We start from the raw sequence: 19,799 nt of genomic DNA, 5'->3' as shown, positions 1-19,799 counted from the left end.
CTTGCATGCAACACAGGTCTGCTTGGGACAATCAACAAGATCAGAAGAGAAATTCCTCCTCCAGCAAAAAACACCAAGGGACGTGAGGAATTCTCCACACATGTGTACACATCAGGAAGTGCCATACTGACAGCGTATGCTCCAAAAAAAAACAAGGCAGTCTGCATTCTCAGCACAATGCACAAACAAGTCACGATCTCCGAAGGCCGCAAAAGGAAACCAAACACGATCACGGACTACAACAGCATGAAGGTATGCGTATATGATGATAAATAATGTCACATTATTGAATTTTTATGTCATATATGTCAGACAAAATGATTATAATGTTTATAATGTAACATAACCTTTTTATGTTTCTTCTTTGCAGTGCGGTGTGGATATCATGGACCAGAAGGTGCGTGGGTATACGGTCCGCGCAGGAACACGTAGGTGGCCTGTTGCAGTGTTCTACAACATGCTGGACTTGGCAGTGATGAATGTTTTGTATACGACATGCACGAGGTCCACGGAAAGCAGAAGAGACTTTTTACATGCTCTTGCTGAGGAACTTCGGCGTCGATTCTTACAGGAAAAGACAATGGCGAAAAAGCAACGACCTCCACCTGCTCCTGGAAAGACGACGCAGTGCCAGGTACAGATACACTGCAACAGGAATCACAGCTCGGAGCGGTGTGCTGTGTGCGCCAAGTACACCTGTCGAAAATGTAGAAAGGATGGGCCATGGATATGTAGCAACTGTTAGCTTGCAGGATGCTCAAAGCGCACTTGGCTGTATTTCAAATGAGATTTCTATTTTTCTAATAAAAATAATGTTGTTCTGCATCACACATTTGTTTTACCCTGTCATTGCTAAGGCAAGAATATCTTTATTGTTGTTATTACTGGGTGGTGTGTGTGTGTGTGTGTGTGTGTGTGTGTGTGTGTGTATAAAACTTTTACAACAACGGTTCTATTACCGGCATTATTTCTGTAAATCGCGTATATACTCAAACTCTAACACAATGTACAAGTATGTTACATTACAAAAAATATAGGTACACAGATCGACTGGTATCTTACAAGTTTGTAGTGGATTCAAAATGTATATTTGTTTACTCTGCAGCACGATTCTGTGAATTTGCCATCGCACTACACGTACCGCCAACGCATTGTTTATTCTTTAGTGTAAGCATAAAAAACGTATGAAACACATACAAAATCACATAACACGTATGCTTACTACAAATGGATTGTTTAATCTTCTTGAAGCTGTGATATGCAGATGAACTGGCCAGGCTGAATTTCCTTGGAAATGGAGCGGTGGTCGGCGCTTGAAACTCATAAAATAGGCTAGTCAGTGTCTGGTTTGCCTTGTGAAAATCAACACGTATGCCTACTACATGCACATTATTGTAGTTTATTCTTTAGTGCGATGGAGTAAGCATAAAATGCGAATGAAACATAAAACTGGCTAGTCTGTGTCTGGTTTGCCTTGAGAAAATCGCACAGCACGTACGCCTAATACAAAAACAATGCGAGGATTTATTTCACTTAGAATGTTTAGCGCGATTCAAACCAAAGAATTCATTCCTATTCAGCATATGAATAATTATCTTCGCGCTATAAAGAAAGATAGATTGTAACTTTTGAATTGCTTCTTGGAGCTGTGATATACAGATGCACTGGCCGGGCTGAATTTCCTTGGAAAGGAGAGCGGGGGTCGGCGCTTCAAACACGCACCATGTCTTTAGCAAGACAAAGGGCACTAATCTCTTCACAGCAGGGAAGTGGGCTACTCGGCGGCTGATTTTCCTCACGACTTTTTTCGTAGCGTTGGCCTTCCCAGTGGTAAATGTAGCTCAATGAGCCTATAGCAGGCGTACTCAACTAAATTTGTCCGCGGTCCAATTTTGGCAGATACCTGTGCCCTGAGGTCCGGTGCGGCGGGGGTGTCGAACGTAAGTTGTTGAGCGGGGGGGAGCGGGCGGTGCGCGAACGGTGGAGGCGTTTATACTTTCGCGAGCGTCACTGCAGTGTTCTGAAACGATAGGCGTTTTGTCCGAAACGATATGTGGTAGAAACACCCCTCAAAACAGGGGAATGAACATTTACCTGACCAATTTTAATGTTGCTATATGTTTCAGGTTTGAAAAGTGCTGGAATTTAGGTTAAAGTACTTTAAAATGCTTGAAATTGTAACTACTTGGTTTCACAACAAATAGCTGTCTGACTGAATATTCTCTTGTATTAGGTTAACAAATACGAGCCTCTTGTAATTCCAGGACGAAACATGAGAGAACGTGAAGACGTGAAGATTGGGCGTTTTTTAAATAAACAACCATTAAATATTATGATAAAAAGCGAATTATTTCGAGTATATGTATAAATATTTATCTTAATTATGTTTAACATGCTGGGAAATATTGAAATGGACCTTGAAAGTGACGTACAAGAGCTTTAATTCCACCTTATAAAGGTGTATGAACCCTGAAAACGTGACTTTGTTCATTGCGCTGAAGCGCGGCGCAAAGTTACAAAATTCGAGAGATGCACGACCTCTCGAACCGACAGCGCGCGAGACACTCGCGCACACGCGGAGCGGAGCCACAGCGATTACGTCATTTTCGCCGGGCGGACCCTCGCGCCGCTCGCGAAGCGTCAACCAGGCAGGCTTGTTGTTGAGCGGGGTGGCGAACGTAAGTTGTTGAGCGGGGGTGGCAAACGTAACACTCGTGACGGAGTGTTTTTTCAATAGCCCTGAAATAAATGCTACGGTTTTGTTTTGGTCCGTATCCAGTTAATCAGGAATGAGATTGGGTCCGGACAGGACTGCGTTCGGGTCCGGATCCGGACCGCGGTCCGCCAGTTGAGTACCCCTGGCCTATAGGTATAAAGACACAACATAGACACAAGTGAAATGAAACCATACACTTGTAAGATATAGGTAGCTCTTTTGTAGCTCTCTGTATAATGTGTAACACTGTTCATACCTTGTGCCAATGGTTTAGCAATTTTAAAAACATGCACTTTTCTATGCTAGGAGGGCACACCAGCAAGAAGAGTGAGACCATAGGTAGGGACAGTGGTAACATTTTATTGAGCTTACTCAGATCTGTTTTCCTGCCTTCTATGTTTGTTCCCCAGGAGCAATGTCTGCAGCGTGGGTCAGTGGGGGTGCCTAAGAAGGACTGCGGGTTTACTGAGCATGTCTTATAGACCCGCTTGGAATTCTGGGAAATGTGGGCTAGACTATCTGGAACCTTTCTAGGGGGTAAACCAGATGTATTCAGCGAGTTGTGTGAAATATATGTAACTTTCTTGTCTTTATGCTTAATAGGGAAGTAGTATGTTGGGTGTTTGGAATGGAATGTGAGATCGGAAATGGCTTTATTGAGCTATAAGTGTTTAGTCTTGGTTAAGGTGGAATGTATCTGGTGAATTGTATATGGTCTCACCCATGCTGTTAAAAGTGGCCATGTTGCCATGTGTCAGTGGGTTTGTTTGTTTCTTGTCTGGCCAGAATGTATGTGTCTCCGTAAGGAGTAATAAACATTTAAATTGACTCTCCTTGCTGTGCTCCTTTGCCTCCTGTCACACCCTGACAGTTTCATTCAGTCTTAAAGCCATATTGCAAGGCCTCCTACTGATTTACTGCATTGGGGGGCGGTGTGGAACACCGCGGTAGAGAAGGCTTTCGGGGAGCTAAAGCGAGCGTTTGCTTCTGGTCCTGTTTTACACCAGCCCGATTCAAGCAAGCCCTTCATTGTGGAGGTGGATGCATTGGATGTGGGGGTGGGCGCTGTGCTGTCACAGCGCTATAAAAAGCACAGCTCTTCGAAGCCGATCGCCGCCTTCTCCTCAAAACTCAGCTCCGCTGAAAGAAACTATGGGGTAGGTGACCGTGAGTTTCTGGCCATGAAGTTGGCATTTGAGGAGTGCAGGCACTGGCTTGAGGGAGCCAAACACCCATTTAGCGTCATCACGGATCACAAAAACATAGAGTACCTGAAAACAACTAAGAGAATGAACGCGTGTCAGGCCCACTGGTCTTTATTCTTCTCAAGGTTTAGTTTTCAGGTTACATACCACCCCGGTGAAAAGAACACACGAGCTGATGCCCTCTCTCGGTCCTTCCCCGAGAGTAGGGATTCCACGGAGGAAGAACCGATACTCCCGGCGGACTTTTTCCTCAGTGCTGTGGAATGGGAGATCGACAGGCGATCTCTGCGGCCAATCCGCATCCCAGATTTCCTCCTCACCGCAGGTATGTTCCCCCGGCACAGCGCACTCCTCATCAGTTGAGCACAGACATCTCTCGGCACAGAACATCCTGGGTCCACGAGAACATCACAAGTGCTGGGAGCCCGCTACTGGTGGCCAGGCATGCACTGAGACATCATGTGCCACGTCGCCTCAGGCGCAGAGTGTGAGCAGAGCAAAGTACCGTGCACCGCTCCGGCCAGTAAGCTCCTGCCTCTTCCAATCCCCAAGCAGCCCTGGACGCACATAGCTGTGGACTTTGTCACCGACCAACCTGTGTCTGAAGGAAACACCACCATCCTGACTGCTTCCAAGGTTGACAACAGCGTGGGAGACTGCTGAGGCGTTGTTTCTGCGAGGTGTTTCGCCAGTTCGGGCTGCCCGAGGACATCTTATCCGATCGAGGGCCGCAGTTCACCTCTTGGGTATGGAGGGAGTTCCTCACTAAGCTGAACATAACTGTCAGTCTATCATCTGGTTACCATCCGCAGGCTAACGGGCAGGTGGAGCGCGCAAACCAGGAGCTTGGGCGATTCCTGCGCGCTTATTGTAGCAAATATCTGGACACCTGGAGTTCGCTACTCACCTGGGCGGAGTACACGCAGAACTCCCTGGTCCACACCAGTACTAGACTAACACCGTTTGAGTGCCTTGTATCCTTGGAACCCAGCTGCATCAGACCAACCAGTGGTGGAGGACTGATATAAAAGGAGTGAACGCGTATGGGTGGAAACTCACCGAAAACTGCAGGTGGCGGTGAGACGTTTCAAGGCCAAAACGGACCGGCAGAGGAGTGAAGCCCCTGTCTACAGAGTCAGGGACAAAATATAGGTTACAACCAGCAATGGACACACAGACGGGCATAAAGTTACGAGCAGCGACGGACGACTTGGTCCAAGGGGTGTCCTGGCAGGCTGCTACGCGAGACCATACATTATCGCTAGGCGCATTAACCCTGTTACATATCAGATATTCCTGCCACAGGACAAAAGAGTGTCTAGAGCCTTCCACGTCTCCACCCCGAATCCCATCCAGGAGGGACTGCCTTCGCCGTTGCAGCTGTCAGACAGGCCTGCTTATCACGTGCGGAGATTGCTGAACTCCAGATGCAGGGGCAGAGCGCTACAATATCTGGTTGACTGGGAGGCTTATGGTCCTGAAGAACGATCATGGGTCCCGGCTTCCCAGGTGCTGGACCCCTCCATGCTCGACCCTTCCATCGTGAGCATCCCAGTCTTCCTGCTTCCCGTCGTCCGGGAATGTCTGGCTGGAGGGATCCTTGGGGGGGGGTTTGTCATGGTGGGTCGGCCTGGACGCCACCAGAGGGCGTGCACACGCACCCCTTCTCTCAAAAGCACGCCCACAACCACACAGAGCACACCCTCTCATTCCTGGTCACTCCTCCTGTCTCAGTCACCTGAATACTAACACCTGCATCTAATCAGTTCAGGGCTGTATTTATTCCCACAGGTCACGCTGTCCAGTGCTGCACATTCAGCCTGTACCCTCGCCTCTCGTCATGGGACACCTAGTCCTGTCTGCTGACTATCATTGACCATTGGCTTCTCATTGCTTTTTTCTTCTTTTGTTTTGTATATTGAGTCATTTCTGCCTTGTGGCCTGAGTATTTCTGGATAATAAAACCGGTCATTCTCAGCCCATGCCTCCGGCTGCTTCTGTCCCAACATCCCAGACGTCACAGTTTCTTAATCGTTAGCAGCTATGAAAGTATGAAATTATAGTTTTATCTTGTATTTAAAATAATGACATTTCCCCATTAATTTTACAGTAGGGCACTGTTAAGTCCTTTATTATTTTTACAGTGATTTTTTTACAGTGTAGTTAGAACCTAAGGCTTTAGGTTTTATAACAAGTGTAATATAACGAACATTTAAAGATTCACCCTTATCAATTTATCCTGGGAATTTCATTTTTCACGTTGTGTAATTATAAACCAAAGAAAGCGTTATGTTATTTGCATAATAATGAGATACCTCGCTCTGTATAGTAAGACAGAGGGATAACTCTCTCACATGTTAGACATGTGAACAGAGATTCCATGTTGCAGTGGTGTTGAGATTGTGTTGTTTTTTTACCATGCAATGTCATTGGCTACTCCACAGTCAGCCATGCCTGAAATGTTCTTTTACTGATATTACCAAAATCAGGAGGATTGCGGCATACAAACAATTTCATGTGTTAGTCATAGGCTGGTTGAGATAGTCATGATCACAAAAAATATCAATAATTGTTGATCTACACAACACTCTAATACATAATCAGAGCTTCAAAATGAGCAAAACTGTCACAGGGAAATCGTATTAAACAAGTGATTCGAGATATGAATGAAAACAGCTTGAAATCTCTGAGGACAACTTAGCAATTTGTTCATCATAAGTCAAAAGTCAAAACAAGCAAAGTATACCACAGGGAATGATGTCACCACAGATTAATGATAAATACATCTGTACTTCACACATATGTTGGTATGCTGTCTCTTCTGCAGTAAGGTACAGTATCAAGTCACTTTGTTTCCTCTCCAAGATGTCTGATATCCTTTGATTAATATTTATGTTGATTTAGTGTTACTAGAATTGTAATGCAATGATTTTATTCACATTTACATTGACAAAGGGATGTGTTTAAAATCCTGCAACAAATACTAATTAAGTGGGAAAACATGACAATTAAATGCAAGTCATTATTTTATAGGTGTTATGAGGCCTGATGACTGCCAACATGAGTTGCACTCAGTCCATGTAATCTATGTATTCATTTGTTATTGTTATTGAACTATTGTAATAATTGCATTAACATTAACAATTCCATCCAATCCATTGTTTTACAGGTGTTATGATGACAGATGACTGCTAACATGACTTCCATTCAGCCTGTATCCTCAGCGAATGAAACATTTTTTCACCCAACATTTTACATTAGAGGACTTTACAACATTCCACATGCAACGCACTACTATGTGTTTCTAAGCTTTGTGTACGCTGTGACTATTTTAGGAAATTCTTTTATAATGGGAATCATCTACCTGGAACGCAGCTTACACACTGCAAAGTATGTAGCTGTCTTCAACTTGGCCTTCTCTGATCTGTGTGGAAGCTCTGCTCTCATTCCAAAGCTTCTGGACATGTTTCTGTTTGACCATCAGTACATATCATATGGAGAATGTCTGGCAAATATGTTTTTTGTTTATTATTTTATGACTCTGCAGTCTCTTACTTTGGTTGCAATGGCCTATGACAGAATGGTTGCTATATGTCTCCCTCTGAGGTATCAGGCTATTATAACCAAAACAACTATGAGTGTGATCATAGGTATTTTGTGGTTTGTATCTGTAACTATCAATGCTCTCCTTGTATCTCTGTTTACCAGACTGTCCTTCTGTCGATCTACTACAGTTAACAGCATTTTCTGTGATGTTGGCCCTCTCATTATTTTAGCCTGTAATGACAAATCTATAAATTTCATAATGGCCTATGTCTGTACAGCTGCTCTGCTTTACATTCCATTGATACTGATAACCCTCTCATATATTTCCATTGGTTTTGCATTGCAGAAGATTGCACATGTTCAGCAAACCAAAGCCATGAAAACTTGCACCTCCCATGTCATATTAGTGGCTTTGTTTTATGTACCAATTTTAAGTGTTTATACTGCAACTTTTACCACATCTGTAGATGCAAATATCTGGATAATCAATACAGGCCTGGCACAGACTATTCCATCTATGTTAAACCCAATCATATACACTCTAAAGACAGAGGAGGTAATGCAGGCTATTAAAGTACTCTACAAACGATTCAATGTGAAGCCCACAAAAAGAAATAAGCTGTGAGGACTTGAAACAACACAAATATGGTACAATAAACTAAAAGCAATATGTGTGGGACAAAATTGTTCCAGCAGTACAGACTGTAAAATCATTGATTTATTATCACTTTGTAATGTAATGCTCAGGAAAATTACTTGTTTTTTTCCATTATCTAATTGTGTGCTGCAATTTCATTTTAGCAATTGTGATGGCGGGGATAGAGGCAGCAGGAGGCAGAGGCTGTAGACTAAGCATTATTGTCCATGAAGAACGAGCTACCAAATTCTCAGGCCAAATGGCAATAATGAATAGAAACGTGGCACGCAGCACAGTCCAGTGAGGCAGTCCAGTACTCAGGCAACGTTGCAAGGCCTCATGTACGAACAGTGCATACGCACAAAAACATTACGTACGCTATGTTTCACGCAAACGGTCAGATGTACGAAATGTGATTTGAACGTGAGAAAGTGCTTACACCCACGACACCTTCACCTCAGGCATACGCATGTTTCTAATGTGTTTTCATCAATTAGCGACACTTAGATGTGATGCACTGAAATTACAACTATTAAGATATCCTTCACGCACAAATTGTAGTAAGCCCTTATTGGGTAAAATAAAGCAAATTAATCAGAAAATTAAACAGTAGATTAATCAGACAATTTCACTGCCTTACTGAAATAATGATTCAATGTGTTTCCACTTAGCCTAGATTATATATAAACATGCATTAAATGTTGCGCTGGAATTCTTGGGAGATGGCAGCATTGGCATTACTGGAAGATACTGCTAATGGTCGAATTCGCTAAAAGCGCGTTTTCCGTGACCATTGTGATTTTTGGCCCATGATGATGAGTGGCTTATAAGCCGTTTCAGATTTCCAAGAACCGTCCTTTTGTGCTGATTTGGGTCCAGTTTTGGAGAAACGCTCGGCTTCCTGGCAACTGGCTCGTTTCAAAGAGAACTAGCAGACCAGTCTGGGATATCCCAGTCATCTTTGAGCCGGGCCATGCCAGCTGTTTTGGATGGGATCATCTGCATGTCAGCTAGGTATATAAAGTTCCCATATGAAGTGGTTGACCAGGCAAACAAGCACAATTTGCAGCGATAGCCGGTTTCCCTAATATAATCGGAGCGATCGACTGCACACACATTTCCATAAAGGCACCACCTGAAGAGAAATTTGCTTATGTGAATAGAAAGCACTTTAATTTCATAAACGTGTAAATAATCTGTGATGCAAAAATGTGCCTTACTAATGTAGTGGCACGTTGGCCTGAATCAACCCAATGATTCGTACATCCTTACAAACTGCATGGTTGGGATAAGATCACAAGCTAGCAGAGTACGTGGCTTCTTGGTAAGGAACAAATTTTAAGCATTTAAATAAAAGCATTTGACATTTCCAGCTTAGAATAATTAATTTAAAACATGGGTAATTGTTAAATTACTTAGGAAACAGCGGCTACACGCTCAAGACGTGGCTGATGACCCTTTGTAATCCATGGACTGACCGGGAGTGGAGACACAATTCTCTCCATTCTTGCACCCGGTCAGTCGTGGAGAGGGCGATTGGGCAGCTGAAAAGTCAGTGGCGCTGGCTGGACAGGACTGGGGGATGCTCGTGTATCGGCCAGAGAAGGTGTCTCGTATTGTGAGGGCATGTTGGGTCCTGCACAATGTTGCGCACAGGTATGCCGTGCCATTATTAGAGGTGGTGGAGCAACCAGTGGACCCAGAGCCAGGACAAATTAATGCGCAGCCTAACCCAGGTGCCATACAAGCAAGAAAACAAATCATAGCTAAAATATAAAAAGGTAAGAGACAGCGCTCACATTTTAACCAATTCTTTTATTGAGTCCCTGATGCTAGTGAGCGCATCACAGATATTTTTAGGTGCATTATATTATTCTGCCAGTGTGCATTGTTCTGACCCCACAACCTCACTGATTCCAGGATTACACCTTCTTTTCGGCAGTACACCACTCACATTCTCGTTTAGACAACTTCTTAGTTAGCAATTCTATTATGACAGATGTCACAGACACCCATATTTATCCTATCACTATCAGTGATCATGCACCGGTCTCTCTCTCTTTGACACAGAAAAGATCCACACCAGCAACTAGGAACTGGAGATTAAATACATCAATACTTAAAGAACAAGATTTCATTAATATAACGATCTACCAGGAACCTCACCGTGTGTTCTTTGGGAAGCAGGGAAGGCAGTAATGCGGGGGAAATTAATATCCTACTGCAGACATAAGAAAAAGACAGGTATTTGTTTAGGTTTGATAACTGGCACTTACACTTAACTCTGTGAGTAGGAGCAAATCTAAGAATGTTTCAGCACTTAATTTCCAAAATTCCACTCTAAGAAGTTTGATAAATACGGGCCCAGGTTATCAAAACTCTCAAGTATAAGAATCACTCTTACTCTCCCAAAAAGTTAAGACTGCTCCAGAGGACTCGTAAGTTGTTAAGAGTTGCCACTAGGGGGCTGAGATGGCACTGAGAGACGCGTGCGAACCTTCATTTTAGGTACACATTTCATATGTAAATTTCATATGTGTATATGTGCATAAATATGCACAATAATTAGGCATTAAGATAAGCATGGGTTAAAATTTTTTTGTTCTTCTTTTCATTTTTTTCGTGCAAGAGTGTAATATTCTTGCTGCAATTTTAATACTTTAATTTTAAGCTTTGACGTCTGGCTTGTCATTTATTGTATGTCATTTGGGAGTGAGTCCTCTGCCAGACGTCCTTCAGACGCCCACTTTTCCTCCGGTCATTCATGACTGGTGGTGTTTGGAAGCGCTGTCAGAGAGGGAGGGGCAGATGGAGAATCTGCGCTCAAGCCAGCAGGGTCGGGAGCACAAGCAACTTCTTTATTACTGACAGATGCAATAATTTTGAAGTCAGTGTTTGTGTGCAAACCTAAATAAATGATAAAAAACCTTGTCTTTGAGATATGTTTTAGAATTTCATTAATGCAGGATCCTAACCCCCCTCCACTCCACAGATCACCGCACTATCCTTGCACCTTTGCATCCAAGGGCTGAACCTTGCCATGGCTGACTGGTCTTCCCAGGTAGACCACCTCACCTTTTCCGCATTCACATTTTTCCAAGTTCAAAACAAGGGAAGCATCTTGTAACTTTCTGAACACAGCTTCTAAAGTCTGCAGGTGTTGTTCCCATGTATGGGTATAGACAACCACATCATCTAAGTAGGCCTCATAATTAGGTACATCACCTAACACAACTGTCATAAGCCTCTGAAATGTTGAAGGGGCATTTTTAAGACCAAAAGGCATTACTTTATATTGGAGGAATCTATCTGGGGTTGCGAAAGCAGAAATCTTGGAGGCACGAGTAGTGATTGGCACTTGCCAATATCCCGTGTGTTCCTGTGTTCCTTGCCTGTTTATCCCGCCCTGCTCGTTGTCTCTGTGATTCCCTGTTAATTGTCTGCCACGCCCCTGTCGTCATTGTCATCACCTGGTCCTAGTTTAGTTCAGTGTATATATAGTCCTTGTATTGCCCATGTCTGTATCGGTTGTTTTGTTTCAATACCTCGGTTAGTTCCTCGTACCTTTGAGATTTCCGTTGCGTGTTCTAGTTGTGAGTACTGTTCCCTTTGCGTGTATTCTGCCTGTTCAGTGTTCCCTGTCTTCATCATGCCTGTCTATGCCTGTTATTCTGACTGCCCACCTGTTATGACCCTGGACTGCTTCTCGGATTCTGATGATGGTATGCCCTGTAATAAAACTCGCTCTTCTCAGCGTTAGTGTCTGTCCCCTCGCGCCGCAGCGCGAGCTGCGTTACAAAATCTCAAATAATAAACCATGAGGAAAGCCAAAGTCACATCAGAAGGTCTAGCGGAAATGTAACAAAATTACAAATGTAACAACCGAACAAACAGTCCCACCAGGATTTCGCGGACCTTTTTTGTGATTGTTGCGGGCTAAAATGTTTGATGTTGCGGGTGTTTTTCAAAAAAATTGCGATGGAAGTTGCGGTGTGTTTTTGCTTTTTTGTGAGTACATTACAATAGGGAGTAAATGTTGTATGGTTTCGTAAGTTGTAAGTTGAACGTAAGTTGTTACCGGGCGGCCTGTAAAATGGACACAAATTAAGTATTATATCGAGATCGATCGTCAGTGGTTGGTGCCAGAGTGAACTAGTAACTCATAGATATGGATCAGAGATAAATAAACTTTATCTCTGACTTTAAACTTTATCTCAGTTCAAAGTTTAAACTTATAAACTTTATCTCAGACCCTCGCCGCTTGCGTGCGCTGCAGTGACTTCGCGGGCTACCGTTGCATTGTGGGGAATGTAGTGTTTGTGCGTGCAAAACACCATTGGGCAGCTGTGGCTTGCGGGCCGGTTCTAATAGTAATTAAATATCATCCAGGGGGCCATAGATAATCAATTCGCGGGTCGGATCTGGACAGTTTATCCCCGCTTTCATGTAGTGTACCAGGATACTGCTTTTCCCGATCTTTTTGCCGTTATTTTCGTCGCTCATGCTGCTTTCAGTCTGCTCCTCTTGAACGTATATACGGAGGTAAGGCGGGAGTTTGTCGACGTCACATCAAGACGACATCAGTGATTGGTCAAATTTGCGGGAAAGTTGCGGTGATTGGCTAAAGTTGCAACACCGCCCTGAATTCGCGGGGTTTGCTTGAAGTTGCGTTGAAGTTGCAAATCGCAACATCGCGACTTTCTTGAGGGTCTGAACAAAGCCCCGTTCCCAGCTGCGTTCTCCTCCTCTTCCTTTTTATTTTGATTTGTGAGTTGTTACATACAATCCCATACATAAGAATAGTAACACACTCTGAAATTCTACTTTGTGTTATGTACAGTGGAGAAGATGGTGATGAGGAGCACTGCAGTGATAGACATGTGAATAGGGATCCCATGTTGCCGTGGTGTCGAAATTGTGTTTTTTGACCGTGTAATGTAATTCGCTCCTCCACAGTCAGCCATTCCTGAAATGTTCTTATACTGACACATACTACTGTAATCAGGATTGGGGTATACAAACAATTTTATGTTATTGTTACAGGCTTGTTGAGATAGTCAAGATCACAAAAATATTAATAATTGTCGATCTACACAACACTGTAATACAGTGGTTCCCAAAGTGGGGGGCGCGCCCCCTAGGTGGGGCGCGGAGCTATTGCAGGGGGGGCGCGGAGCTTGGAAGTAAAACGTGCACATGTGTCAATATTAGGGATGCACCGATTCCGATATTAATATCTGAAACAATTCTAGATCGGGTATCGGTGACAATGTGACCGATCCATAAAAACAGATCTATTCAGTCTAATTCTATGCTTGTATTTGTAACGTATTGAACAGGCAGAGAGGGATCCAAATGCGGAAGAACACCGCTTTTATTTAAATGAGACGCTGGTACAAACACAGACAGGTGAATCACGAGTACTAGGATCAGTAGTAACAGCGTTTTCTTGGCGTGGTCAGGACGGTCCAGGGTCATACCGGGGGAGCAGAAGTCAGGAGGTACAGAGGGATTAGGCAGGAGACAAGGTCGGGGACGTAAGCGAGGGTCAGGACACAGGAGAGCAGACAGGATATAGAAAGGCTTGGTACGCGGCATGAGTCGGCAATACTTCGCAACTGAGATGTGCTGGTGAAGTGCTTAAGTAAGGCTGAAGGGGACGTGGTAATGAGGGGCAGGTGAGGCTGGTTAGGGAAGATCAGGTGGCATTCCTGACAGTATTGCTTGCTTTTCTGAGTTAGTTCAACCTTAAATATCCACTCTGTCCCGGATAGAAGTGAACCTGGACAGTTAACAGGCGAGTGAAACACGAAGCACACAGAGGAGAGGTCAATCACTGACTTGTACTCGCGCTGGTGCTATTCCACTTAGTCCGTTTATTTGCTGGTTGACCAAATTAAACTTGGGGCTCCAGCACTACTTGACTGTTCATACATGAACTGGTGAGTTGTCCAAAGCTCATTGAATGCGTTACTTACAGAAATGAAATAAAGATAAAATAAAGAGCAGTGGTCTGAGTCAACAATATTCCATATGTGCACTCAACTCGCTCCCTTAAAGAGACAGTACACATATTTCTGGCCGTTACATGCTTTGTGCTCTGCGTGATGTCTGCGCTTGCAAACTAGCCGCATATGAATTTTCTCTTATTTCATCTCCTTATTTATTTTAAATTATATTTAGAATTCTTGAACCATTTAAAAGGTTTCTTGCAGTTTATTTTTTTCATGTTTGACCAAAGTTGTGAACCTATTGTTTTTGTAAGTTTCAGGTTCTTTGGTATTATTTATTTTACATTCAATGTTATATTCATAATTGCACTGACTGAACAAATGCAAGTTGTGTTGTTTTTACATGTTTTTGTGTGTGTTTAAGTGTGCTATACTGGTGCAGAGTTTTCAATAAACTTGTAATTCAGTATGTCTGTGTTTAAAAAAAATGTGTTAAGTCGATTCAGCAGTTTTACTCGGCCGATACTAAACCTCAGATATCTGAATCGCTATTGGAAGTGAAAAACGTGAATCGGTGCATCCCTAGTCAATATGGGGGTGGGGGGGCAAAAATATTCTCATCTACTAAAGGGGGGCACAGCAGAAAAAGTTTGGGAACCACTGCTCTAATACATAATTAGAGCTTCAAAATGCTCAAAACAGTCAAAGAGAAAACCTGTATTACACCAGTGATTAGAGATATGAATGTCAGCAGCTTGATACCTCTGAGGACAACTTAGCACTTTGTCCATAATAGGTCAAAATTCAAAACAAGCCAAGTACCACAGGGAATGATGTCACCACAGATTCATCATAAATATGTCCGTACTTCACACATATGCTGGTATGCTATCTCTTCTGCAGTAAGGTACAGTATCAAGTCACTTAGTTGTCTGATATGCTTTGATTAATGCTCCAAGATGTCTGATATGCTCCAAGATGTCTGATATGCTTTGATTAATATTAATGTTGATTTGGTGTTACTGGAATTGTACTGCAATGATTTTATTCATATGTACATTGAAAGTGGGATTTGTTTAGAATACTTTCTGTTTAGAAAAACAAAAACTAATGAAGGGGGAAATCATGACAATTAAATGTTAGCCATTTTTATAGGTTTTATTAGGCCTAATGACTGCCAACATTACTTACACTCAGTCCATATAATCTATGTCTTCATTTATTTTTGAATAATTACATTGTAACAAATAATTAATTTAGAACACCAACAGAACTTCAATTCCATCCAATCAATTCCATCCATTGTTTTACAGGTGGAATGATGACAGATGACTTCTAACATGACTTCCATTCAGCCTGAGTCATCAGCGAATGAAACATTTTTTCGGCCCACATTTTACATTAGAGGACTTTACAACATTCCACATGCAAAGTACTACTTTGTATTTCTAAGCTTTGTGTACGCTGTGACTGTTTTAGGGAATTCTTTTATAATGGGATCCATCTACCTGGCACGCAGCTTACACACTGCAAAGTATGTAATTGTTTTCAACTTGGCCTTCTCTGATCTGTGTGGAAGCTCTGCTCTCATTCCAAAGATCATTGACACATTTCTGTTTGACAATCAGTACATGTCATATGAAGCCTGTTTGGCAAATATGTTTTTTGTGAATTGTTTTATGACTCTGCAGTCTCTTACTCTGCTTGCTTTAGCTTATGACAGACTGGTTGCTATATGTTTCCCTCTGAGGTATCACGCTCTTGTAACAAAAACAGCTATGAGTGTGATTGTAGGCATTTTGTGGGTTGTCTCTGGAACTGTGTGTATGCTCCTTGTTTCTTTGGTAACCAGATTATCCTTCTGCAGATCTACTACAGTTAACAGCTATTTCTGTGATTATGGCCCTGTGTTTAGATTAGCCTGCAATGATAAAACTATAAATACCATAATGAGCTATGTCTGTGCAGCTGTCGTGCTGTATATTCCACTACTACTAATCACAGTTTCATATGTTTGTATTGGTTTTGCATTGCAGAAAATTGTACATGGTAACGATAAAATCAAAGCCATGAAAACCTGCACCTCCCATGTCATATTAGTTGCTTTATTTTATGTACCAATTGTTAGCATTTACACTGCAGCTAGTATAACAACTATAGATACAAATATCAGAATAATCAACATTGCCCTGACACAGACTATTCCACCCATGTTAAACCCAATCATATACACTCTAAAGACAGAGGAGGTCATGCAGGCCATTAAAAAACTCTACAAACGATCCAAAGTTAAGTCGGCACTGAAAGGAGCTATGAGGAATTAAAACAATACATGCTACAAGAAACTGAAATAAGTGTGGGAAATAAGTGTGGGCTATTCAGCTTCTATTTTTTTTATTTTTAAATAAATGCTCAGAGCCATTTTAAAATATTTGTCATGATTTTTGTGAATGTCAGTTCATTATTATCTAAAATGTTGAGCTAAGACATTGTACTGGAAGGACATGGAAAAAAGATAAAGAAAAAATCAATAAACAACGTGGCAGAAGCAGGGTTCAAGCTGATGTAGCTGGGACACAGCCTAGTTGAACTACATGGTGTAATGCAAAGGGAGTCAAGAGTCAAAAATGTGGATACAAATGGTGAGTCCAAAATCAGGGTCGTACAAGCAGACTTAGATCAAAGCCATTAAAGTGTCCTTATTATTAATAAAACCAACAAGCCACGACATACTAGAACACAAAGAACAAACAACCACAAACTGTAAAACACTGAAGTGCAAACACAAAAGTACACGGGCTGTAAGTGAAACAATGATCAGCAAATCAATAGACAAAACACGAGCTATACATACACCATACTAAACATGAAACACCTGAATACGCTAATGAGGGGGACAGGTTACAAAACACGGAGGACTATTACATGTGGCTACTACATGGCTACATAAACAAAACATACATGACTGACAGTAGGGGGAAGGGCTAACTGTGACAGTACCCTCCCCTCCCCCAGCGCACCACACCGAGGTACACAAAGTGGGGAAAAAAAAGAATGAAAGACAAAATAGGCTTTGTCCGCAGGCACTTCCTTGCCTCGGGTGGTGAAATACCTCCCAAAGCTCAGCAATAAAAGTGTCGTATTTGGACAATAGAGGCGACTTGCTTTTTTAACCCAGCGCCTTGCTGGGTAGGCGGGAGATCACATATGCAACCCTCGCTTGATCACTTTTTGTGCAACTTTGAGTGATACGAAAAGTACAGTCTGCACTGAACTAGGAAACCCTCGCATTTCTCCGGATCTCCTCCATACGCTTCGGGTGGAGCAATGTGTACTTTCTCCTCCTCTGTCTCAGGCATGGAAGAGGTATTCGCCTGGGTAAAAAGGCTCTGCAAACAACTGGACATTAAATGGATCAGATTCTTCACCTCATGGATTTCCTGTTGCTGTTTTCCTATGGTTCTACCTTGGGTCGCCAAGATCTCCAAAGGCGACAGCTCCTCAGCTCCAGCTGCCACAGGCTGCGCAATCTGTGATGCCGGGACAGAGGCAGCAGAAGGCAGAGGCTGTGAACGAAAGGCTTTATAAATAACACAAATGCTCAGGCCACTTGGCAGGTCAAACACAAAGGAATACTTAAACGAATGAAAAACAGCAGAAAGTCCACAGATAAGCAGAAGTCCAAAGTGCCGAGCAGGCTATTCTATGGAGCGAGGTGAGGATGCAGGCTGAATGCGCAGCACTGGACAGCGCGACTTGTGGGTATTTATGTAGCCTGAAACAGATTAGTGGCAGGTGTCAATACTCAGGTGATTGAGATGATGGGAGTGTCCAGGTATGAGAGGGTTTGTACTGTGATGAGGTGAGTGAGTGTGCGCGCCCTCTGGTGGCTTCTGGGCTGACCCTCCATGACAAGTATAAATACTAGGGGTGGGACTTTAACACGTTAATATTGATTAATAATGTTTTTTTTTATGTGCCATATTTTGTCAATTGTGATTTTTCACCGCAATCAAAATTTGTCCACCACTTTTTACCCATCTGTGCAGTTAGAACACACACACACTAGTGATTACTAGGGGGCTGTGGATCACACGTGACAAGACCAGTTCCTTACCACCAGGCCATGACTGCCCCATGATTAGTTAATTACAGGGAAAATAACGAACTAAAAAAATGTACGCATTTTAACGCATGAGACACTTTTGCACAATGGAATGTTTCTCAGTGCATGAGTTCCAGGCATACAGATTATATGGACGCACAATAAGATGAGCATGTTGGAGATGACTGAAGAGGCTACGCTGGTGGATGGGGAATTTAAATATAAGAAACTTCCAGATGGAAGTACAAACAAAATATTGTTGTTTGCACTTTATGCAGGAAGGAGTTTGCTTATCACAGGAGCACTTCCACCCTTCGTTACCACGTCAACGCAAAATATGTTGGGGCTAACGCACAGGTCAGTAATGATAACTTAGCTGCTAAATGTATTCCTAGTACGAGCAAACAGTGTCACCAGTCAACACCCGACCACATGTCGGGGTTCAAATTAAGAAACAAAATGTCAAAGTCCACGTCAGACAAATTGACCAGTTCACTGGCGAGATGGATTGCTGTGGACTGTAGACCACTCTCTGTGGTCGAAGATAAAGGCTTACAAGAAGCACTGCAAATTGCATCAGCTGATGCAAGTTACAAACTGCAATTCAGAAAGACAACCTCGAAGAAAATCAGCAGCTGTATGATTAGGAACGGGAAGTAAAACAGGTTATTGTGAAGAGCGCCACAAATGTGGCACAAATGTGGCTCTGATTGGGGATCTCACTGGACCTCTGTTAGCAACAAGAATTATCTTGGTGTTACAGCTCATATTATAGATGATGAATGGAAGATCCAGTCATTTGCTTTGATCATGCTGAAGAGCACTTATAGGCACTATGGAGATGCCTGTGCAGAGGACTTTATGGCTGTGGCAGAGGCCTGGGAAATTAAAGAAAAAGTCTACCATCTAAAATGGTATCAAAAAACAGCTTCTGGTTTACTTCAGTTCTTCTTATTCTTCCAATATCCTGTGCAAAACTACCAAAATTAAGCAACAATTTTTGTCAGAATTTCCAGTGTTCTGAAAACTGTTTGCTCTGTTTTCTGCAATCATCTATTGGTCTGTAGACTGGTGGAAAAATAAACAAGATGTTCTCATGTTAAATATTGAAATGCGAATAATTTCGATTAATTAATTACAAAGCTTCTAATTAATTTGATTAATTTTAAAAATCGAGTCCCACCCCTAATAAATACACAACTAAACAAGGAACTAAACTCGGCAGAAACCGGAATGGGTACAGAAACAAAGGAAGACAATGAACAAAGACTGGGACAGAGACCGGAACAGAAACAGACACCACAACACGAGCAAACACAAACAAAGAGTAAGGCAAAAACAACGGAGACCGAGAAAACTCAGAAGATTCACAGAAGCAAACAGAAGCAAAAGGGCAACCCGAAGAAAACAGAAGAGGGCGGGGCGGGGGAGAATCTGGAGAACTAAACAGTGAAATCTCTGTGGGGCAAAGCCCCAGAAACAGGCTGGTAGGGGTGTCAAGTAACGAAGTACAAATACTTCATTACCTTACTTAAGTAGAAATTTTGGTTATTTATACTTTACTAGAGTAATTATTTTTCAGCTGACTTTTTACTTCTACTGCTTACATTTTCACACCATTATCTGTCCTTTCTACTCC

The 19,799-nt window shown here is 42.6% G+C and overlaps 2 protein-coding genes across 2 annotated transcripts; both read left to right on the top strand.

Moving 5' to 3' along the window:
- The first annotated feature begins 7,105 nt into the window (after nt 1-7,105).
- LOC143526189 (olfactory receptor 1496-like) lies at nt 7,106-8,092 on the top strand. The gene has a single exon (XM_077020836.1). The coding sequence runs from the start codon at nt 7,106-7,108 to the stop codon at nt 8,090-8,092; it is 987 nt and encodes a 328-aa protein (XP_076876951.1).
- Nucleotides 8,093-15,383: 7,291 nt separating this feature from the next.
- LOC143526188 (olfactory receptor 1E16-like) lies at nt 15,384-16,379 on the top strand. Its single transcript, XM_077020835.1, has one exon. The coding sequence runs from the start codon at nt 15,384-15,386 to the stop codon at nt 16,377-16,379; it is 996 nt and encodes a 331-aa protein (XP_076876950.1).
- Nucleotides 16,380-19,799: the final 3,420 nt, after the last annotated feature.

This window comes from Brachyhypopomus gauderio, chromosome 10 (assembly GCF_052324685.1).
Source record: "Brachyhypopomus gauderio isolate BG-103 chromosome 10, BGAUD_0.2, whole genome shotgun sequence".
Taxonomy (NCBI): Eukaryota; Metazoa; Chordata; class Actinopteri; order Gymnotiformes; family Hypopomidae; genus Brachyhypopomus; species Brachyhypopomus gauderio.
The sequence above is the reverse complement of the archived record's forward strand: the minus strand, read 5'-3'. Positions and strand labels throughout refer to the sequence as shown.